Source organism: Uloborus diversus, chromosome 1 (genome assembly GCF_026930045.1).
Source record: "Uloborus diversus isolate 005 chromosome 1, Udiv.v.3.1, whole genome shotgun sequence".
NCBI classification, from domain to species: domain Eukaryota; kingdom Metazoa; phylum Arthropoda; class Arachnida; order Araneae; family Uloboridae; genus Uloborus; species Uloborus diversus.
Window position 1 is genome coordinate 63,978,188 of NC_072731.1, and position 24,782 is coordinate 64,002,969.

General features: G+C 32.4%; 1 protein-coding gene across 1 annotated transcript in view; it reads right to left on the bottom strand.

Annotated features, from left to right (window-relative positions):
• The window catches only part of LOC129222828 (uncharacterized), a 73,902-nt gene that overhangs the window by 10,915 nt on the left and 38,205 nt on the right, over positions 1-24,782 (bottom strand). The window contains exons 5-10 of the mRNA XM_054857417.1: positions 21,507-21,575; positions 15,103-15,207; positions 13,446-13,698; positions 8,362-8,565; positions 7,328-7,427; positions 5,529-5,640 (exon numbers count right to left, since the gene is read on the bottom strand). Coding sequence (XP_054713392.1) covers positions 5,529-5,640; positions 7,328-7,427; positions 8,362-8,565; positions 13,446-13,698; positions 15,103-15,207; positions 21,507-21,575 — 843 coding nt within the window. The remainder of the gene's footprint in view (positions 1-5,528; positions 5,641-7,327; positions 7,428-8,361; positions 8,566-13,445; positions 13,699-15,102; positions 15,208-21,506; positions 21,576-24,782) is intronic.

Below are 24,782 nucleotides of genomic sequence, written 5' to 3' on the forward strand. Positions count from 1 at the left end.
AAATTATACAAAATTATACAATTGAATAATTGAAGGAAAAGTTTTTTTATTTCCAATGGCAGATTATGAAGTTATAACATGATAATGACAGGAAATAAAAAGGAAAAGAGGAAAAGAGAATTAAAGGAAAAGTTGATAGTATTAATTTAAGTTTGTGCAAAAAGATTTTCAATGGACTCCATACAAATCATATAGTTAAAAACACACGGAATAATAATAATAAAAATTAAAGGAAATATTTTCACACAGTAAAAGTATATATTTAACACGTAAATGTTCTTAGCAATAAACGTACATAGTAAATAGCCCGGTCAAAATAGACCAAAAAAAAGCAAAAGTTCGGAAAAATTCCCATAAAGCTGAAAATTGGTACAGACCTTAAGAACATCATTATACATGAAATGTCAAAAGTCCTCACCGATCCGAGTGGAGCAAAAAATTTTATGCAAGGTCAAAGGTCAAAAAATCAATTTTTCATATATGTCTCTTAAACGATAATTGTTAGGGAAAAAATGGAGGTTAGAAAGTTTGAAAGGTATGCAATTGTGTACAAACAAGTGGGGATTCCGAGGATGGGTCATGGGGGTCATACCTTCCACCCTAAAGCTACTAAATATAGGTTAAAATGGCATTGGAGACATATTAAAAAAAAAAAATTCCCATAGACCCCTTATTTGTACCCCTATTTGGTACTTTGACTATGAAATTAACACAAATATAGTCAAGGACAACACTAAAGTGAAGTGTCAGAAGTCCCCATCGATCCCGGTGGAACTAAAAAATTTATTCAAGGTCAAAGGTCAAAAACCGATTTTTCGCAACTATCTCTTACACGGTAAGTGTTATTGTAAAAGTAGGGGATACAAAGATTGAAAATTAATAGATAATTATGCACAAACGGGAGGGGATTCAGTGGATGGGTCAAGGGGTCATACCCCCCTCTCCTTAAAGCGATAAAATGAAGTCTAAAACTGCAGTTCAGGGACTCAAAGTTCTAAAAATTCACCCTAAAATCCCAATTTTTGTCCAAATATTGCACTTTGACTATGAAATTACCATTGAAATAATTACAGACATCATTATAAACGAAATTTCAAACGTTCCCAACGAATCCCAGTGGAGCTAAACGTTTTATCCAAGGTCGAAGCTCAGAAAATCAATTTTTCAAATATCTCTTAAACGGTAAGTGTCTTAAAATAGAGGATACAAAGTTTGAAAACTATGCACTTATGCACATACAAGCGGAGATTTAGAGGCTGTGCCTTGGTGGTCTTATCCCCCAGCCCTCCCCCTCCCCTTGTAAGGGACAAAATTAAAGCTGCATTTTGATGACATATTTCGTTGACTTTAAACCCCCTATTTGTGCCCTAAAATTACTTTGATCCCTTTCTGATAACGAGTACTTCCAAAACCAGAAGCTGGATCTGCCCTAGGTGTTAATAAAGCCCAATATTTGTGCCCCCCTCCCCCCAATAAATGATAACATTCATAAGGTATCGCAGTTTTTGAAACTTGGAAATAGTACTGAAGCTCCTTTTCTTTCTTTCGAGTGACCTCGAGAAATGACACTTGACCTCTATGCCTATCCCCTCTTACGATTCACACATCTTACGATTCAAATTGAAAAGATCAAATTACATTCAGGGGAGAGTGGATGCGCTTAGATTCCTTTGTATGAGCAAAGTCAGTCGCACAAGTGCTCCTATTAACAGGGAGTGATTCTTAGTTGTGAAAAGTCAGGTTTATTGATACTATTTTTGATATGAATACGTACCCTTAACAAATAATTCTTCAAAGATGCCGCAAGATTGCTTCATTTGCAATAAATCTTTGACTGACGGTGAAATTGTTACTGTTGAACGCGGACTAAAATCTTTAATTGATTCAAGTAGTGCAAGGAACGATGGGTTTGTTGAATACTTGAAAGACAAACAGTCGGTGGATCAGTTCATGTAGTGTCGCAAAATGTACAACCGAAAGTGGGCATTGCGGCAGCTAAAAGACAACAAGAGACAGAGGCCAGTACATCTCTGAGTAGTCCACCTCGTACTAGAGTCCTATCAGGTGAGACAACATTTTGTTTTAAAAACTGTTGCTTATTTTGTGGTGATGAAGCAAATGAAGAGACTGAAAAGAAAAAAACAGCAGAATATACGGCGTAGAATTTGTCAAGTTGCTACTCTTTCCTTTAAAGATAATATTCTAAAGATTGCATATAATTGTTCAGATGACGTAGCAAAAATTGTTATTGCACGCATACAATATGAATTCGATTTAGTTGCTGCTGAAGCGGAGTACCATTCTAATTGCTACACTTCATTTCTAAAGCGTTCTGTAGGTCTTAAAGCACGTCATCCTAAAAATCCCACTGTTACTATGGCGATGACAGAAATATTTGATTATATTGAAAATAATGATGACTGTCAGTTTTCACTGTAAGAACTAAAAAATATTTGTAAAACTGAAATCCCAGATGATAAAACAATCAAAAACAGATTAGTTAAGGTATGGCAATAGAATGATTATAACCAAGAAACGTGGAAGTTCAGCAATGATTTGTTTACACTCAGAACGATACTATACTGAACAAAGCTTGGTACGAAAATTTAAAAAAAACAGCAAAAGAGGAAAGATTTTGGGTACTAAAGACTGCGGCAGAAATTATTCAAGAAGATATTCAATCTGTCGTGTGCGACACTAACAATTATCCCCCGCTATGTCAAATGTTTGAAAATATTAATAGTGACATTCCGGAGTCATTGACTTATTTTTTGGAGCAAATTATCTTTAAAAGAAAACGATCTAAATTGGAACATTTGAAATTAATATGTACTAGTGTCAGCCACTGTATTATGGCTGCTGTTCGTCCTGGATCTTTCATCTTGAGATTACAATTGGGTCTCTCAGTTTTTTTTCATCGACGATTTGGATCTAAACGTTTGATACAAATTTTCTCATCTTTTGGTTTAAGTGCTTCGTATAATGATACTATGGCATTATTAGGCGGCTACAGTTTTTAACCATCAGCCACATATTTTACCACCAGAAACCGGGACATTTATTCAATACGCAGCAGACAATGCTGGTACAGTGAAACCTGTGTAAGTTGACCACTCGCGGTGCAGTACTTTGGCGGTCAACTTAGACAGGTGGTCAACTTATAAAGGGCGGTAATGATTTTTTTTTTTTTCATTTCTGGCACCATGTATTTTGTTTTTTGAGTAATTTACCCTTACTCTTTCTGTTCAACTAATTTTCATTGCTTAACATCATTGAAAGTGAAACAATAATTAAAAATACTATTCAAATAATTTTAATATTTTTTCCTTGTTTTTAACTATATTAGACATTGTAGTTTTAGGAATTCCATGTGTGCCAACTAATTTTCTCTGGCTTTCTCTATTTTCAAATAATTTTAATATTTCATACTTTTTATTAATCTCAAGCTCAACTAATTTTCTTTTTGAAGCCTTTTTATGTAAAACTTATAGCATAAAGAGCAACAAGCTCGACTCTCCCAGTTCATAAAGGCAAAATTAAAATGTATCTCTTAATCCCTAGCACCAGAAATGTGTAACTTTACTCATTAGCAGACCCAGATCTGCGTATCCGCAGTGCGAGGGGCCCGCGTCCTTAAAGTGGCTAAAGGGCCTAGAAATTGAAGGAAAATAGAAAGAAACTAGCACTTAAACTTTACAAATAGACACTGCTGGCCATTAGGGAGGGGCCCTACATATTTTGTAGCAGGGGGCCCAAAATGTATAGATCCGGGCCTGCTCTTTGTAGCACAATTCCTGTGTTGCCACAACATATTGCAACTGAGAGAAAATACTTTGAATTTTTCTACTGACACCTATTTTCATTGAACAGAGTACTAAAAGCTATCTCAAATAGAACAACAAACGAAAAACAAGTTTGGAGAATAAAGAGCAGCATAAGCTTTATGCTGCTGTTTAGCTAGTAAGATGCTAGTCTGTCATCAAAGCATTAAAAACATTCTTGGAAAGCTATCAAAAAGAAAATAATAATAATAATAATAATAATTAATAAATAAATAAATAAATAGATAATAAAATAAACTGATTTTCTGAAGAAAGTTTAAGAAAATAAACCAAGTGGTCAACTTACAAAGGGTTTTTTACAATACTGCAAACCAAATTTGGCGTACATTAGTGGTCAAGATAGACAGGTGGTCAAGATAGAGAGGTGGTCAAGTTACAGAGGTTTTCCTTCATTATATGAGATAGGACTAATTCTGTTCCTGACAAAAGCGGTCAACATAGACAGGTGGTCAACTTACAAGGGTGGTCAACTTTACAGGTTTTACTGTATTAACGTACACATTTTAGATGGCCATAACACTCTACATATAATGGGCATAATCCAAATTATTACTCCTAGAAGTTCAGTTTTAGCAGAAGATCCTTTATCGCGAATGAAACAAATTATTTCAGCGAAAGATTTTGCAGAAAAAGCTCATGTGCCAACACAAGAGTACCACAATAATGATGTAGTAGGATATAGTAAAATAACTGTTCAGAATTTTGCTTATGAAAGTGATACAACTTCTTTCTTACTCCGGAAAATAGATTTGTTATGGTCCGGAAAATAGATTTGTTAATTTATCGCTATCAGGTTGAAACGGTTATATTTAAGGTTTAACAAAGAATATGGATTTTTCAATGTCTAGAATTTTGTTCTTACCATTTATTCACCAACCTGCAAATGACTACAATAGTATATACACTACTTTGTGCTTTGGAGAATACAAAGCATTACTTGTTACTTTTGATCAACCTTTGTATGCAAAGGCTAGAGAAATTGTTGCTGCTGCACCTGAAGAATCTGATTAGGGATAATAGGTACTGAGAGGCATCTTATATCCGTTAAATAAGGGATAATGTTGTACTTGTTTCACCATTTTCACCTAGTTTGAACCAGAAAAAGTTGAACTTCATATAAAAACGTCTTTTCAACATATTGTATAATTTACAAATTAATATGTGCTTTTTATAATAACAGTTATGTTTTTGAAATAATTGCAAGTAAAAAAAAACATTTTTTGACCTTTGACGGTGCATAAAATGTTTATATTAAGTGGGATCGATGGGGAATTTTTTATATTTCATTTATAATTGTGTATTTTGTGTCTCTGCCAATTTTTAGCTCTATGTGAATTTTTCCGATTTTTAAAGTTTTTTTTGTTTATTTTGACCTTTGACCTTCATAAAATTTTCAGTTCAAGTGGAATCGATGGGAATTTTTCATATATCATTCACAATGATGCATTTAAAGTCTGTACCAATTTTCAGCACTGTACAAATGTTTTCAATTTAAAAAAAAAAAATTTCAATTTTGACCTTTGACCTTGCATAAAATTTTTAGCTCCACTCGGATCGATGAGGACTTTTGACATTTCACTTATAATGATGTTCTTAAGGTCTGTACCAATTTTCAGCTTTATGTGAATTTTTCCGAACTCGAATGTCTATTTTGACCGGGCTAAAAGTACAAAAAGTAATGCTTACTTCAGGAACAAAATAAGAAGCGATTTCCATTCGCTCAATAGCCGATAGGTTACTAAAAGATATTTTTATGACATCTAACAACCTGTACAACTGATTCATAAAAATTGGCAATCTGAAAATAATGTTTTTCAGAAAACATTAATCTACATTTCATTCAACAATAAATTCTCTATATGCATCTTCAAAACAAGCTTTACATGCATATAACAAGGAACCATAACTTTATGAGTTTGAGCAGAATATGACACAGAAAATCCTAACACATTAATGCTAAGAAAAAAAAACTTAAGAATTTATACTTAGGATATAAATACTGCAATGTGAAATTAAAAAGAAAAGCAATATCATTTCAGAGGGAAAAATGAATGATTAAAAAGCAAAACATTTTTTCCAGAAAAAAAAAGATTTTAACGGAATCTCTTTTTAAGATTAGGTACCTATGTAAATTAGGCAGAAAAACTATACCTTAATATGTTCATTTATTCTTTTCATTATTTTGCCTATTCAGGTTTAAGTTTTACACTGATAAACATTCATGAATTTAGACTAGTAGCCTACTAAGTTTGCAAGCTTCAATTTAGAAAAAAGGAAAAAAAAGTATGTTTGAATTTAGAGTTTCTATTGGGGGGGGGGACTTTTATGCTCTTAATTACTGAAACATGCATCCGAACAGTTTGAGATAATGAGTGTTATTTTCTGTATGTATTGCAAACGTTTTCCTTTTTCATAAAAAACAGACTGAAATTTCCAGAAATTGTTTTTAAATTATTAAAAATGTACAACTGAAATAATTTGAAATCTAAGCCATTTGAGAGACATAGATGATACTAAAAAAAGTTAGTTCATTGGAGAGTAAGCTTATTTGGTTTTATTGAAATTAGGAGGATTGAACAAAAAAGGTAATAAATTTAAAATAAAATAAGAAAAGCTGTTACACTTTGAACCACACATAGGTGTTTATTTCAAAGATTTTAACTCAGATATAAACATTAATAATTGAGGCATTTTCTATCAGAACCAGTTTAATCCGCTTTTCAAAATTTTCAAAAGAGTGACAAAAAAAAAGAAAGAAAAAAGCATTACGGATTGCGCTGTTTTCATAGAAAATTATTTTTTGACAGCAGTTATCAATCTGATTGAGATGGATTTGCTTTAAATTGCTTAGTGGCCTGGTTGCATCTATCAAGAAATATCAAATTATGGAATAAAAAAAAAACTTCGGGAAACAATACCTGTTTAATTCATTCAACAGTACTTTGAGCTTTTGTCTGTGTCACTTTGCATCATTTCCTGACATTTAAATTTTAAAATTCATTTTTAAATTTAACACATAATGAAGCAATTTCCTAAAATATCTACTGATTTTGTGGGCAGGGAAAAAACATCTTTGAACATGCTGTATTTCTGACGCAATAAAAAACATAGGCTAAAATTAAAATGTTAAAACTTGGTTTATAACATTAAGTCAGTCAATATGACAACAAACTGAATCTTAACTGAAACATATTAAAAAAAAAAAAATATCAAATGCTCTTAATTTTTATCATTTATGTTTTTGAAATACGCTTGCAATCAAAGTAATAAGGAGCAAGATTTTCATTTCCTTTTGTTTCTTCTAATTTACTAGTTTCCACTAGTTTGCAAAAAATTTCACATATATTATTTACATACAAACATATAAATAACCGAAAGCAATATTGGTTAGTTAAAAACTTAATTATAACCAAAGCAAATATATTTTAGCATAGTTTAAAATATTAAGTAACTTTAAAAAAAAGAAGCTGACATAACTCACATACCTAGATTTGCAGTACTTAATTATTTCATGTCTCTCATCTCGAGACAATTCATTCTTTCTTTTTGAAAACAGGTCACATAAAATAAGCATTTTTACTCCAGCTGAAACATAATATAATTTTAAATGAAATTTGAAAACAAAATTGCTCATAGTTGATTGTACTGTACAGAAATGTATACAGTAATCTATACACATAATAATATAAGATGTTTGTGAGTGTGTGTCGTGTATTTGCGACACACTTCTTAGGAAAATGGTAAGACTAACAAAGATGACCTACAGGGGCGATTTTTTCCAATGGTATGCAGCACCAAGTTTGATTTTTGATATTTTAATTAGAAATAAAGTTACTTAACATTTTATGTGATTTTCAGCTTTTTTTTGCACTTTTCACCCCACAGATCCCAAACCAATTACACCAGAAGAGTATTTTTTTGCAGGAAATTTAATTTTATACATGATGGGAATTTTTTTTTTGAAGATATGAGCAATTATTGTATTTTTTAAGATGTTTTGAAAAATTCTTCATTTTTCATTTTTTTCTCACTTTAATTTTTTTTTAAAACTCATCCGGCAAAAAGTATAAAAGTCTCTTTTCTACAGTTTTAAGTATGTGATAGTGAAAGTTTTCAAGTATCTAAAATAGTCTTTCTTTTAATGCAGAATTGAATAAGACACAAGCTATACATATTGAAGGAAAAGATTTGTGGTCTTCATTTCTTACATGACAATGACGTAATTTTTTAGTAAGATAATGCCCTTTGCTTTCAATCCTGTATATATGAAAGCAAGATGCAAACTTGTTGCATTAACTAATCTGAGCCTTTTGAAGGTAACCAATGTTTAATATTGATATTAATAAACGATTATTGAACAATAGAAGTATCTGCACAGCTGTAAATGTATCCACTCCTAAAAGTAAATTGTAAAAAAAATCTTTTTTTCATGATTCTCAAAGTTTTGAAAACATGAAACCAAGCATTTTGAGTAGAGTAAGCAAAACTCGTATTGAAAATGTGAAACTTCTGGACCTACCAATTGCACTTTCTCGCAGAGCTTGTCTAATCACATAACATAATTTGGCAGGGTCCATAAGATTGTCAGGTTCTGTAGTACCATTAGTTAAGGGACCATTAGGTTCTACATTAGAAGGGGATTCTTGACCACTCATTTTCCCACTAAAGTAGTCAATAATAAGATTGGCACAGGAATGCATATCTGTCACTAATGAAATTATTTCTGTAAAAAAAAAAAGTTCATTACAAGACTATTGAACACAAATAACAACTTTATTTGATGTAACATAATCTGTTGTAATGCACTTAATGAAAAAGCATAGAATCAATGAATATAAACCTGATTTATTGTTAAAAGATTTGGTGTTTAATTTCTCCCACAAATTTGGCTGCTACAGATGTTTTAACAAGTAAGTTGAATAAATAGTTATAGTAGAGTAATAGTAGAGTTTTACAAAGTTAATCAACCTCATCATTTAAGAATGCATTTTTTAGTGATCTAAAACAAATTTCAAAAAAGCAAGTTTTGCTCAAGCTGTATGCAAACTTGAACAAAACAATCTCGAGTCAAAAAATTTTTTCATGATGTTCAGTAAAACAGCTAAGCATAAAGCATGCAAAATAGCATCATATGTGTAAACTAGTAATATGAGTAAGCATAAAATGTATTGAAAAAAAAAAAAAAAAAAACAGAAATCATACCTCTTTTCTCCTAAAATTTCCTTTATTTTGAAATAGAAACAATCAGTTTCTTTTCAAAACTCGATATCTCAGATACAGCATCAAAACTATCAGATGGGATTTGAACCTCCCTTATTTTTCAAATTTGCCGATTGCTAATTAATTGGCTGCAGAGTTTTTAGATTGATATCAGGGGTCGATCCAGGTTTTATTTTTTGGGTCCCCATTTTGTGAAAAAGCAAAATATTTTTGTGAATTTTCTTTATTTTTGTGAAAAAGCAAAATATTTTTGTGAATTTTCTTTATTTTTGTAAAAAAGAACTTGTGATTTTTTTCTTGGAAAAGATTATATAAAAGCATTTTAAGCTGTCGTATCGTTATAGAAAAGCCCTAGACAGGTTTCAGGGATGATTGCAAGTTCTTGAAGAATACCTGAAAGCTGCCTAGAGAAAATGCGCTGGGGGAGGGGGGAAGTAAGACCCTTAACATTTTATTAATAATTTGACACACATTACATTTATTGTTTTTTACAAATATACATATGCAAGGCACACTTTCTTAAGGTGAAAGTCTCACAACAGATTTACTGTTTGCCCCTCTCAAATACTTTTAGATCAATGAAAATTGCACATGCTGCTGAACGTAATGATAACTCCCAATAAATACAATATGAACAGACTCAAAGATATCACATATTTCTTAACACAGAAGAATGTTTGTGTTTGAAAAACTTAAAAGTAATTAAAACCCAAAATAATACGGCACCAGCATTCAGCGTTTAATTTTTTAACATTTGACGTTCTTACAGAGTAGGTATTTCGTTTAAAACTTTGCAATTTAATGATGGTTATAAATATATAAAGAAATTTTATTTGTTTGCCACTTAACAAGGTACAGTCAACATCAAAAATGCGAAAAATTCATTTACCATGGCGCATGTAAGGAAATCAAGATTTTCGAAAGAAATAAAAATATAAAAACAACATATAAAAGAATTTTATTTTTAGTAAAGTTATTTTAGAATTGGATTTCGAAACTCAACACAAATTAATACTAAATATATATTGCATAATCAAAGTAAAATTTAGGATTTTCCTGAAAACAACGGAATTTTGGTATTTTTAAAGATAAATGTTTTGAACTGAAATATGGGATAAATACGTGGCATTCTTACCACAAGTTAGCAAATGTTTTTTCATTTCATTGTCATCTAAATTTACCCCCAAAAATCTAACTAGAGATTCAAAATTCTCAAAAATGGCCCATTGCTTCATGATTATAAGTACAAAATTTGAATAAACTTACCAATCAATTTTCTGTTTTTTTTTTTTTTTTCTTTGCTTCATATCCAGTCTCTTCACTTTCAGATTTTTTTGAGAATTCCTTCTTTTGCACTAGATTTTTGTATATTGACAGCCTCTCTGTGATTTTTGCTGCGCACATGTTTTTTTAAAACTCTATAGGGTGACAGCTTTTCTTGATATCAACTCCAATATTTACTCAAGGTTTGTTCGAATCACTAACATTCATGAAAGATGAACATATTTTGCACAAAAAACCCTTAGCTGAATAACTATAGTAAAGCCAGCTATAAACCTTTTCATAATTTGCAATGTACTTTTTATTTATTGCATGCTTCTTATTTCCATTTGTACTCTCAAATACAATGCTTGAATCATTATTTGATGGCTCAATCTCAATATCATCATCAGTTGAAGTTGCTCCAGATTCACTTCCAGTATTTTCTGCTCAAAAATCGTTATACTTTCGCGAACTGTCTCACTGTCATTTGATGTACTATCTTTTACCGCATTTCCCGAGCCCTCCAAAACGGGAACATTTGCGTTACTGTTACTGCATGATGAAGTGGTGGTAGCAATTTTATCGGGGTTGTTAATTGCTGACTTGAAGAAATTCACAATATTTTGGGACCGAACGTTCGAAGAGCGAAATTTTTTAACATAATACGCACAATTTCGAGAGGTACCTCCCGTTGCAGGACGTCCTCGTTTCATATTTTAATTTCTTGAAGAATAATTTTCAACGAACAAGCAATCTCTCCAAACTGAGATTATTGCGGCTATCTCCAGCGCTCCATTATCCGCTAAAATTATCCATTATCCGCTCCCACACAAGTTATAATCGAATAGAATATCCATTTATTCTTTGATGCGCCTAAAAAATGTCCTCTTAAACACGCGAAGGCGCGAACAAGCTAACTACGAAAAATATCGTCTGCGCTCCTAGATCGCAGACGATCTGTTACAAAAGAAAAATTAATACCGAGAAAGAAAACGAACTGGAATAATATACAATTACCACATTTTTTTAATTTATCGTCTGCAGATTACGCGATTCCCGCCACTTTTTAATAAAATCCCACTCAATAAAACTTCCTTTGCGCACTGTTCCCGTTGCTCACCATTAGCGGACATGCGTTAAAAAATTCCGAAATTGCTCATCTGGAAGTTTTATATTTATTTTAAGAAGACAGCAAGATTAAATAGAATGACCGACGATATTTTTCAGCTGGCATTGTATTTTATCAATAAAAGAAGGAATCTAGAAATTCAACTACAAAAAAAAAAAAAAAAAAATACCGTTATTCTTTTGGTTTACTGTATGTTGTATGCTCAAACTAGCGTGACTTTGGAAGTCATCTTTTGCTCTTACGCGTACAGTCTACAAGAAAAATAGCAGGAAAGAAAAAATGAATAATGCATTTTAAACCAGCAATTCTCCGCAGGCACCGGTCGCGAGAAAATTTGACCGGTCTTCGAAGAATTATACCCGTTTCCAATAAAATAAAATTTCCTTATTTTAATTTTATTCCTAATTTTATACGATATTTTATGCATTAATATATCCATTACTTTGCATACGTTTTGTGGTTTCTCTATAAGATTTATTCGCTTATGAAAATTTACACAAATTAGCTGCGCTTATTTTTACGTTCAAAGTGTGTAAGTTATTTAAAAAAATCTTACAATTAACTTTTGTAAGTTTATTTTAAGTAAAATTGTTTTCTTTCTGGCATTTGTTAAAAAAAAAGGACAAAACAGATTAGTTTATTTTAGTGAAAAAAATAAAATAAAAATTTCTACCGGTCCGTGAAATTTTTTGACGAAGTTCTACCGGTCCGAGATTCAAAAAAAGATCAAGAAATGCTGCTTTAAACTAAAGAATATAAGAAAAAGTGGGTACCCGTGGCCTAATCACACTTTTTTTTTTTTCATTAAATGCAATCGTGTCAAGTGAGCTTTCGAGAACGGACAGTATCAACTACAAACTACAGGGAATTTCGCCAATCGGTTGTTCGGCGTTTCCCGCGTAGTCACTCATACTCTAACAGGATTTAATTAATTGCCATACAATACGATTTGCATCAGCATGCGCCAGTATTCAATGCGAATTTCTATGCAATTGATTAAAAAAGGAAAATATATGATTTTCGAGTGTTCTTTTTAACCTTCGTTCGGGAATAATTTTTAGAAATTTTGCTCGTCCGTTCTGTAAGATAACCCCCCAACTATGAACCTTAAACTTTTTCAAAATAAACTGAAGGAAATAGGAACAAATTGAAAAAACAGGAGAATATTTTTAAAAAAATTTAAAAAGAAAAAAAAGAAAGAGGAAAAAAACTAGAAGATCTGCAACTGGCAAGGTTTCAATTTGCAACTACTTTTGAGAATTAAAAGTGCATAATTTGGCAAAATAATATGGATAAAGGAAGGATGCGTGCAACTAAGACACAATTGAAAGTCACAATGATTCAAAGGAATATTTAATTCAGAAGTATTTGGTCATTGAAGCAAATCAAACCAACAGAATATAGGCGATTAATTTGCCGTGGCGTGAAATGAGTCAGTCTTCATTTCGCACTCGTGGAACAGCAGAAAATCATCGAATCAATTCTTTATCACGTGCTCATTATTTTTCTTGGATTTTTCGCTAGCCACCAATCACAAGCGTCCCTCTCTCGTCCCCCCCCCCCCCTCTGACGCTCTCAAGCAAAAACACCTCACGCAGCAGGCAAAAAGATAAGATGGGGGAAGGTGGAAGAGGGGTAGGCTTTCGCGTAGATGCGTACACATTTGCGGTTAAAAAATATTGTGAAAAGGCTGCATTTTTATTAATTTTTGTGAAGGGGCTGCTTTTACGACGCGGAATTTTGTGAATGGGGCCGCTTCTGCGATGGGGAATTTTGTGAATGGGGCCGCTTTTGCGACGCAGAATTTTGTGAAAGAGGCCGCTTTTGCCATGTGGAATTTTGTGAAGGGACCGCAAAGCGGCCCCAATTTCGCGCTGGATCGACCCCTGGATATGTAAGTATATTATTTTAAAAATGTAAAATTATATGCATTAATGTATGCAAATATGAAGTACACATAAAACAACAATTTAAGATTCATAAGGACTCACGTTGTTTGAGAGCAGAATTTTTGAGGAAAAGCTGACATAGGTTTCGAAATGATTCAAATCCTGGTAAACAAGGGGTAAAAGCTACACAATTTCTAGCAGTCTCTTCTTTCAGATCACATGGTAAACATTCAGAATACAAATAATGCAAGATGGTAAACAAGACATCTTCTGATAAATTATCAAGAGGCCCAGGAGACGCATCCCAATTGATTTCTGGATTTCCCAATTTTAAAACTATTTTGTGCACTTTAAACTGGAAAGAAAAAATAACAGTAAACAGGCAGAAATATTCCATTAATAAAACTATATGGTTAAAATACAATGATTAAATAATGAAAACACAAGTTTAAAAAAAGCATATACAGTTGATTCTGTATTTAATGAATTTCAAGGGACCACAGAAAATCGTAATGAAGTTGAATGGGTTCTTGAATAGAATGCTTCAAAACTACTGTGCGGAGTCCAAAACCATGAAAAGTTGTCTTTAAATACAGAAAGTCATTAAATAGAGCATCGTTAAACAGAGAACCAGCCATACGTCTTTTCAAATTTTTAGAGAAAAGATTGATGGAATCATTATTATAAACATTTCCGTAGGCAAGACAAGGGATCAGTCATCAATTATTTTTCTTTCAAACACAAAAATTGCAGCATAATTTTTTTTTTCTCTTTATTCCAATTTTAATCTAAACCATGATAGACAAAGGGTAATTTATCCATCTAACCATATAATGTATTGTAGTTCTCAAGTACAAACTCAAAACTTAAAAATCATTTACAAAGCACTTAATATATCCAGCACTGTGTAATTTGTATTTTGTTCCATAGTTCCTCCATTAACCTTTTTTTCCCCCAAAAGAATGCAAGCATTTGAGAAATTTCTTGTAAATGTTAATATTTTTTTGCAAATTTTGTTTTCTATATAATAAGTAAATTGTATGAAATGACATCAAACTACATATCTTTAAAAAATATTTTAAATTATTAAAGCATCTAGTTTTTCTCTGTAGAATGGAAAATATTTTAAGTACCAAAATATTATAATGGGTATGTTGGAATAGAGATCAACCTAGGCTCCAGGGTTACAAACAAGAAACATTAAAATAGAAAACAAGTTAGTTTTTAACATAAAGAAAATTTATGAACACACACCGTACAAACCACTGATGTCACCAAACATCATGAAATCAGTTGCCGAGTGTCAGAGCATAATGAACTAAAATTTATGGAATGATAAAATACGTGCAATGCGCATACCTATGTATAATTAGAGAAATTATTCCTTGTTTAATTCTTAAACAAGGAAATAATGCTATCCTGTCTATAAACTTTTCAAATTGTCAGGCAAAAGTTGTCAAATAAGAAAATTTTTGGGAGGTCAAGCTCTATTCTAACATGACCAATATCATAATTGAATTTACAATAGAAAAAGATAATGTTTCATCTACAATTTCTAAAAAACCAGAAAATCTTAATTATTGAAACACATTTCAACAGTATTTAGTTTTATTCATTAAAATGACATTAAGTATTTCACTTGTCAGAATGAAAATAACATTCTGGATAAGACGGAACATTATGACAATAATAAAATTAAGGTAGAAAAAAGTTTACTAATGTTTTCCAAAAACATTGCAAGTTCAGAAAAATAAAATACCTCCTTTCCATTATTTGCAATAATCCTAAGATCAGAAAAATAACCTTCTTCTAAGGCACACAAAAATGAAAATGGAAGGTAATGTTTGGCATTGGCAGAAGATACCTAAAGAAAAAATTGTAAATTTCAAAAGGCACATTTAATAAGTACCACATACTTCATTTAGCTAATTTTATTCTGCAAACTTGACGTTTAAATGATCAAAATGTAAATAATTTTCAGAACAAAAAAACTCTATATTTTAAATTTCAATAATATCAATTTTGACAGCGTTTGATGAGCAAATAAGCGCTTTGTTGTTTTGTCCAGTTTGGGGAAACATTTTGACAATGAGCCATGACATACCTGTAGAGGAAATGCAGCTCTTTTATCACCATTATATAAGCTTTTGATAGCTTTCGTGGTTGATACAATTTTTTCCCACCGAAAATTATTCTTTCATCTTCATACAATAAAATTTGCAAAATCATAACTTTGAAAAGATTCATGTGTTACAATACATCAAGAACTTGGGTTTTAAAAGTTTTTTATTTTAATATCTTAATATTATTATTATTATTATTATTATTATTAAAACAACTATTTTATAAAAAATTTCACACTTCAGTTTTGTTTGAACTAAAATATTTCAAACTGGTTTCGATTATAAAATTTGTATCAATCTATAAAGGGGGATTAAGGGGGATTTTTCAAATGAAGTAAAACGTCATATCCAGGGATGATGTTTTACTTCATTTGAAAAAAATTAAAGAGACTAAGGCTCCGGGGCCAGATAATATTTATCCGAAAATTTTAGTTGAATGTGCAGAGGAATTAGCAGATGTAATCATAAACATTTTCGTGCTTCTTATAATTGGGGACAATTTTCCAGGATTGGAAACTGGCTAACATTACACCGCCCTTCAAAAAAAGGGTCTAAAGGGAGTGCGGGAAATTATAGACCTGTGAGTCTACATTCGTTGCTTTGCAAAATTTTTGAAACATTGGTAAAAATTGAGATAGTAAATTTTTTAGAGACGAATAATCTATTGACTAGTTTTCAGTACGGTTTTAGGAAATGTAAATCTTGTACAACTAATTTTTTACATTTCTATGACAAAGTTACCATGGCTTTGGACAATGAGAAGCCTGTAGATATTGTTTACATTGGTTCAGCTTTCAGTAAGGTACGCATATTTGTTCTGCTTATGGAATTAATGATATAAGATGAGAGGCTTTCATTTAGAATTAAAACTGGCATTGACGGAAGAAACGAAAGTTATAAGAAATTATTCTAATTGGGTGGGGTCTAACAGCGGGTTCCTCAAGGATCAGTGTTAGACCTGTTTTGTTCTATCTATGAGTATTCCACCGAAAATATTTTCCGGAACGCTGAATTGTTTTGCTGATGATGTATCAAGTTATGGGGACTAGAAAATGAAGAACAAGCAAATCAGCTGCAAGAGGATCTAGATCATATTACGGAGTGGGCTGTTAAATGGGGTTTGGCTGTTAATGTTGGGAAATGTCAAGTGCTACATTTAGGGCATGGATATAAGTGTAGTTATTATTTGCGAGGTTCAGTCATTAGTCAGGCAGACAAAGTTACTGATCTGGGGGTCCTAATAAGTCAGGATTTAAAGTTTAGCCAACAGTGCAGCATTGCTAGCAACAAAGCCAATAAGATGCTTGGGTTTATCAATAGATCTATTTCAAATAAATCTAAAGAGGTTCTTCTGCCCTTATATAGAAGTTTGGTAAGACCCCATTTGGAGTATGCTGTTCAGTTTTGGTCTCCTTATCTTAAGAAAACATTAAATATGTGGAAGAGGTTCAAAGAGTGCAGAGCCTAGGGGCTAATAAGTGGACTTTCTCACTTGGACTACGATTCCAGGTTTAGAAGGCTAAAAATGTAGTCTTGAATAGAGAAGAGACCGAGGGGACATGATTCAGCTGTTTAAATTTATTAAAACAAAAGATGTCACGGGGCTAAAGTTTAGCACTGAAAACAGGACGAGGGGTCATTGTTTTAGGCTATTTAAATCTCAGGCTAACATGGATATTAGGAAAAATTATTATTTTAGCAGGGTAGTGGACATAGACAGCTACGGAGGGTGGTGACAAAGGGTAGACAGCAGTTTTAAAGGGGACTGATGATCTTCACTGGGGATTGTAAATTGACTATGACCAGTCTAGCTGGGCCCAGAGCCTGTTGCTGGTTGTCACTTTTGTATTTGTATTTGTATAAAGCATTGTGTAATATTAAAAATGTAATTACAATCAAAACCTGCTGTGGAAACCTGGGATATAACATTTCTCCAGTACTAATGAACCTTTTCAAGTTGTTAGTGCATTTTCAAATGCTTATAACAAAAACCAAATGCTTAAGAATTGGCTATAATGAAGCAATTTCTTTTTACATTCAAGCTTTTACAGCACTTGTTCCAGAAATTCATAAAAAAATATTCCCTGGGTAAACACCTTTTTCTGCAACAGTCAGTGGTGGATACAAGGGGGGGGTCATGACCCCCCCCCCTCCACCAAAACTTGTGACAGTATTTGAATGTTTGCTCAAAAAAATAATAACTTGATCGAAAAAAATAAGAAAACAATTATTTTTCAATTTTTTTGGGTATTACAAGAAGGATGGGGGGTGGGTCGTGAGGGTCTCAACCTCCCCCTTAATCTGCGACAATACTTTGTAATCGCTATAATGTTCATTTCATTTGAGTAGTGAAACTGATTGCTTGTGAAAAAAAAGAAAAAAACCTTAATGAAATCAGAAGAAAAAGTAAATAATTTATAAATAAGTTAGCCAGTTAAATAAAAAGGAACAAAGAAGTGTCTGCCATCTGATCGCTTTTTATGCAATGAATTTAATCGGCGAGAATTATTGCCAAACTATTTCCGGAGTTAGAGGCAGGCATTGTTTCAATTTATAAAATATTTGAGTGTATAAACATTTTTTTTGTGAAGTCTCCAGATTATTATTTCTTGATTTTTAGACAGTTTCGTTTTTGCTCGTGCTGAGATTATTGATAAATGTGCTGTAAATAGTGAAAAAGTTTAAATCAATGTTTTAGATTTTGTGTCGTGCAAGAAATGTAAAACTTTAGTTTGGTGTTCAAGTGAAACCTTGTTATACGAGGGTTTATCCCGAAAATTAGCCCCTTGTATTGGATGGAAACTGTACTGAAAAAAGCCGCATTTTGTCAGAAAAGGACTACCTATTACAAAAACAATGAAGCTTTCGGGTGACAAAACATGGTTGTCTTTTTTTGCAAAGTTAAAAAAAGCTGATGAACCCAAATCCAATGGTAACATATCCCAAGCTCCTGTATCAGACTCTGAGACTAGGACGTCCTCGTCTACCTCCGATTTTTCTACAACTGAAAAGAATTTGTCTGTGAGTATTTATCAATGTCCGAATTACATTCATAAAATATTTAATTTTAATTGCATTTTCGCCACATTTTTAAGGGAAGTTTTAATGGTCTACTTCTGCATACAAGATGCATGTGTTGAATGAAATTAACCTTTTTTATTGAGATATCAGTACATAAAATCTGTGCAGCGACTGTCGTAAGAAGCTATTATCTTAATGCTTATTTTATTATTATTTTTATGCAATGACTTTTTAGTTACGTCCGTTAGTTAATGCTAACCAAAACTTTTATGCTAAACAATCCTTCACTTCATGCAGACCCAGATCTATAACTTTCTTTTCTACTACAAATCTCAACAAGCCCATATGAGGGGGGGGGGCTCAAGCCTCCCCCTTAGAAATTAGAACTTTCTTGCTTTTAGTATTTTTTTCAATGCAAAAATGTAAAAACATTTCTTCTCCAGCTATTAAAGAATAAGCTATTAAAAATGTGAAATTTTAATAACTCTAATCTGTACTGAAATCTATTTCCATGCAAAAAATATTCTGCTAAACCACTGAGAAAATATCTGAGCCCCCCCCCCCTTAAAATTTTGCATATGAGCCCATGACAAGCCCTATATGTTTTATCATCTTGTACCTGAGATGCCCATTACATTTTAAGTCGCTATATAAGTCTAAACAGGATTAAAACCTTTTTTTCAGCACAAATTCAAAGTTCAATGTTAGAACAAGATCAATGTTAGAACAAGAAACATCATACTGTTCCTTCATAGCTTTTACAAGATGAATTCTAGAGGTCAAACCAAATGATTTATTTTGATTATTATAATTTTAATTAAATTTAACCTAAGTCCAAGAAAATTGCCGTATGTGAGACTCCATTCTGAAGCATGACCAAGTGGTGTTCGTGATCTGAAATTTTCGAAAATCTTGGGTTACCATTTCCAAAAACTTAAGGCTGACAACTGATTCTAAACCTGAAAATTATTAAAAAAAAAAAAAACTTAAAAAATGGTTATTTCTATGTTTTTTGAATGCAAATTTGAATTTATTTTACGTGAGAAGGGGGAGGGGTGTCGAGCTTCCAGTTTCCGAAAATTTCAGACTGTTTTCAGAAAATGTTTCTTGAGTCCACTATTACCCCTGGTCATGCCCCCCCCCCCCCCAACATAAAATCCTGTATCCGCCCCCAGCAACAGTTACTTATTTTTTCAAAAACTCTTCCACCTAAACCATATTCCTCAATACGATTAAACGGCAACTTAGCTTCCAAAGGGGAACACCTTTTCAGGTCCTGCAGTGTCACTTTTAAACTGTTTCTGATTAAACAAAAATAACATGGTTAATCACTTTTCAACTCTTATAATTTTATTGCTATATAATCTTAGCATTGGCATAGTGACTGGTGCAGGAAAGAAAAACGGTCTTTTAAGGCACAGTAGAACCTCTCATAAAGGACACTAAGCGGACCAGGCATTTTGTCCCTTAAATACAGGTGTCCCTTATTCGGAGGTGGATGAATTGGTGCATGCTGTGTACTTAGTAGTATAATATTATAGTAAACATTAACTACTAACACTTAAGATTAAATGCTGAAAATGTCTTATTATGTTAAATAAAATTCATATTTATTCACATTTCTAAGTTTATCTTATTTTATTAATTAAAATTTAATGAAAATTTTTGTAATGGCAAAGTTTTGTAGCATACAGAAATAATTTTGAAGTAATTCATTACATGTATTTGCTTTATGCAATGTAATTTACAATGTAATACTATGTGAATTACATTTAATGTTCAAATTTCTTAAGTTTTATATACAAAGCTAATTAGTTGCTGTGCACTCTTCGTTGGCCATGAATCAACTTGAATAAATCGTTGAGAGGGCAAATTATGCATGTTAATTTCAGCAAGTTTTTTTTTAAAACTACATTACTTATTCTCTTTACATATTTTTATGTCAAACCTACGTCAATTAATTTTTAGAGGAAAAGTGAAACTTGAATTCCAGTGAATTCACTATTTCTTACGTACTTATAGATTATTTCTTGCTTTTTTTTCTGTGACTGTCCCTTAAATAGAGTGTCTCTTAATTAGAGGTAAATACATGGAAGTCCTCATTCAAAGGGACTGGGACCAGAAAAAATGTCCCTTAAATAGAGGTGTCTCTTAATGGAGGTTCTACTGTAGTTTATTCGAAAATTTGGAAGTGGTGAAAGACAATTCTCAATTTTCGAGGAAATTTTCCTCTTGAAAAATATTGTAGCTCATATCTGGAAGAATCCTAATTTTTAGGCAGTTATCAATGTTTTGAACTTTTTTTTTTTTTTGCCACAGAAACTGTAGGTAAACAGTGCTGCAGATTTGTTTACAGTAGTTAATAAAAAACAATCATGATGTGCATTAAGCCTAAAACCTTGGATCCAAAAATAACAACTTTTTCCATACCATACCATAGTTGCAGCAAACCTAACCTGGCAGCTGTGTGTAGCCTTCAGAATGTTTCCAGGTTAGGTTTGCCGGTACCATACTTGTTAACTGAAAAAAAAACTTTTTTGTCTGTTTATTGCGGCGTACAGTTTATAATACTAACATTTCACTTTATTTTAATCTAATTACTAATAAAAATATTGTTTAACATGTTCATTACAGAAGTATCTTTGCAAGTTAAGTTTAAAAAAAAAATGGAAGTAGCTAATTTTTGGTTATAGGGGCATTTCATGGTACTTTTGACATTTACGTAGAGTCAGTAACGTGACCTTTTTTGCCATAACTTTTTAATTTACCGTTTGATTTGCAAATTATTTTAATTTGAGCTGGTGTGTTGGTAGGAAAAGATCAAAATAAAATAATATGCTAATCAAACAGTAAATTAAAAAGTTATGGCAAAAAAGGTCACGTTACGGACTCTACATAAATGTCAAAAATACCGTGGAATGCCCCTATAGCAATCTTTCTTAAGCTGGTCTAGTGGGGGTTTGTTATGACAGGATTCTACTGTACTTAAGTCACATAATGTTATAATGAAAATACATACTCTTTCACACTGTAAAATACACCAACCCTCGTAAGTCAATCGAATAGTATCTTCCTTTGGTTGATCAACCTATAACATATTGTAAAAAAGCATAAGTACAGCAAAAAAAAAGCAATGCCATTTTTTTTTTTGGGGGGGGGGGCTATATTTTTCAGATAAAATACAAACCTAAAATAACCATCATAAAATACATTTTTATAATACCTGGGAAAAATTGCGAGATTCATAATAGAATTAGAAAGCCTTTTTGTATTTGTTTCACAAGATAATACCTCCTAATATGGCAGAGATTCTAAAACTTTTTCCACTTGTAGCACCCTCTGAAGATTTAGAATTCCCTCACGGCACCCTACTCCATTTCTACTATTATGGTAGCAACTAATAAGTGTTTATTTTCAGGGGTTTTTTTATCTTCAGGGCCGCCAAGAGCCAGGAGGGGCCTCTTGTCAGTTATGTTGCCGGGCCCCTTCCGCCCCCAAAAAAAGAAGAAAAAGGAGAAAATGAAAAGAAAAAAATGGGGGGGGGGAAGGGGGGAGAAGAAAAAAAGTGGGAGAAAAAAGAAAAAATCAAAACTGTTGACTGGAAAACAATTAACACTATTTTAAGTATCACAATAGTAAATATCAAAAGAGTAAATTTTATTTTATGTTTTCTCCTTTTCAGAGAGTTTTTCACCCCTTTTTCTTTCCTTCTCTTTTTTCTGCAGCAGTGTTGTCCCCCCCCCCCCCAAAGCTTAGGCCCCTAGTTTCGAACTAGGCTGACATGGCCAATTGTCGGGCTTGTTTTACCCGCACCTACGAACCATTCATGCACTTATGTGCAGCATATGCAGCACAGGACCCTATCCTCCTCCCAAATACTCTGGTGTATCTGGTCCAAAATATTATAAGGACAAGTATTAATGAGGCGAACCATGGTCTTATCGTACTACAATCTACTTTCCTAGGTTATCAAATCTCACAGGGTTGCCACGAAAGTTCAAGAATGAAATTCCCTGACATTTCCAGGTTTTCCAGGTGGTTTTGAGAAAAATTCCAGGTTATCGATCTCCACCTTCATTTTGCAATATTAATATATACATCTCAAATTTTGATAAAACTTACCTGATTTTCAAACTTTACAAACAATGGTTAAAAAATTTAATTTACTCAAGCTGGAATAATCAAAAATATGTACTAGGGTGGTTCATTTTTTTTTTCTCTCTCTCAGGTTGAGTCTAAGACACCCCTTATCTTTTTTAAACTTACTAATAGTATTGTTCTGTAAAAGTTTTAGCTTCTTACTCAAATTTTAAGAGGTTGCTCAATGACCCCTTAATTTAACATTAGCCCTAGAATAGAAAAAGTCACAAATTTAGAAACATTTAATTTCCCCAGCTGTTTTTTTTTATGTAAGTAATTATTTTATTGCAATGAATATGCATATAACTCGTGTAGATTATAGTGTGTAACATTGTTTTTTCAGTTAAATGTATTTTTTTAACCCCCTCCCCATACTTATGAAGTTTGGGGACGGGGTCGAGCACCGGCTTTCAGTTGGAATAGGAAGTTAAAATTCTTCCAGTATTTTACTATCCACAAGTCTAAAAACATTGAATGGTGTCCTGTTTTCTAGGAGAAACCTTTTTTTTTTAAAGTGTATTTTTGAACTACCCTAATGTACTAACACAAGTGAAGCAAATCACTGTAATAAACAATTAATGTAAATGTAGCATATCTAATTTTCAATAGCGAGGAGCCACTGCCTTACATCAAGTGAAAGAACTGCAGAATTAGCAATTGTGACATCTGTATCACAAAAATAAAGTTAATTGCTAAAATAATCTGAACTAAAAACTTATGAAACCTAAACTTTTTCAATTATTGCCTTCTACCCCTCCAATCCATTGAACTCAAAGCGCTTTTAGACTTTGGCCTGTAAAAAAATCATGCATCTTTTAGCTTCACATATTTCCCCTGTTTGTTGCTCATAAAACAGGGGTGCTCCCCCCCAAGTTCCCATATTTCTGAACGCCTTAGCGCTTTTTTTATTTTTAACCCTCTTTTTTTATTTTTTTTTTTAACCTATTTATTTATTTTTAATTATTATTGTTTTGAAAGAAAAGTGTGCTCGCTCCCCAATAAAATACACACACACAGATGAAAATAACAAAGTAAAATAATATGAGTAAATAATTTGAATAAAAATAAAGTAAAATAAATAATTAAAAAATCCCCCCTCCCCCCCCAAAAAAAATTGATGGCGCAACTTGCGCCATAATCACTCCTGTGGGCACCCTGTCATAAAGTTAAATTTTGAGCATTGATCAGAAACTTCTCTGATGTGCAGATTTTTTTTTAATCGGATTACTTTTATTTTGAAAGAAAGAAGCGCATTGGAAGTCTTTAAAGATCACTACCAAAATACTAAAAGATTAGCGATACTTCTGTAAAAAAGAAACTTTCTAAGTTTAAAATTGTCTAATGAACTAAATTTACAGAACAAAATTGTTTAGAAGAATACGATTTCATTACTCAATTTAAAGAAATAATATAAAATATGAAAGGATCATTGCAGCTCATTAAGAACTTCAGGGGGGAGGGGGGGGATTTTTAATTATTCGCAGACAAAAACAATGTGCTGTGTATCATAACAACTTCAGAACTGCTGACGTAAACAAGAAGCGTTTAAACAGAGCCCGCTTAAACAAGGAAGAAAAGAACCTTCTGCGCATGTCCGCCGCCGACTGCTATGGAGCACGCGCCAATGGCAGAGTTGATAAAAAGAACTGCAGGGGGAAGAAGAAAGAGGGGAATGACAAAACGACGAATGGGAATATCGGCAAAAAAAACAAGGTTGAAAGTTTTTTTTTTTTTTGGACGTCATAGACCGCGGGCCGCGCTAAGAACGATCAAGATCGATCGGAAATATGCAATTTTTCATTTTCCCTGACAATTCCAGGTTTTCCCGGTGCGTGGCAACCCTGTCTCAGAAAAAAATTGACGGCACACATTTTTCTTTTTGAATTTGTTAACTACATAATTTTGATTTCAAGAATAGTATCAGGGGATAAAAATGTTCGAAGAGTCAAAATTACTGACTTTACTGACCAAAATTTAAAAAATACTGACCAATACTGACTAAATACTAACCATATACTGACTAAAATTAAAAAAATAAACAAACTTTGGCATAACAAAATAAGAATATCATACTTGGTGAAATAGATACTAGCTTTGTTTGTAATATGTAGCAACATAAATTACAGCTGATCTGATACAAATTTGACTGAAAGTT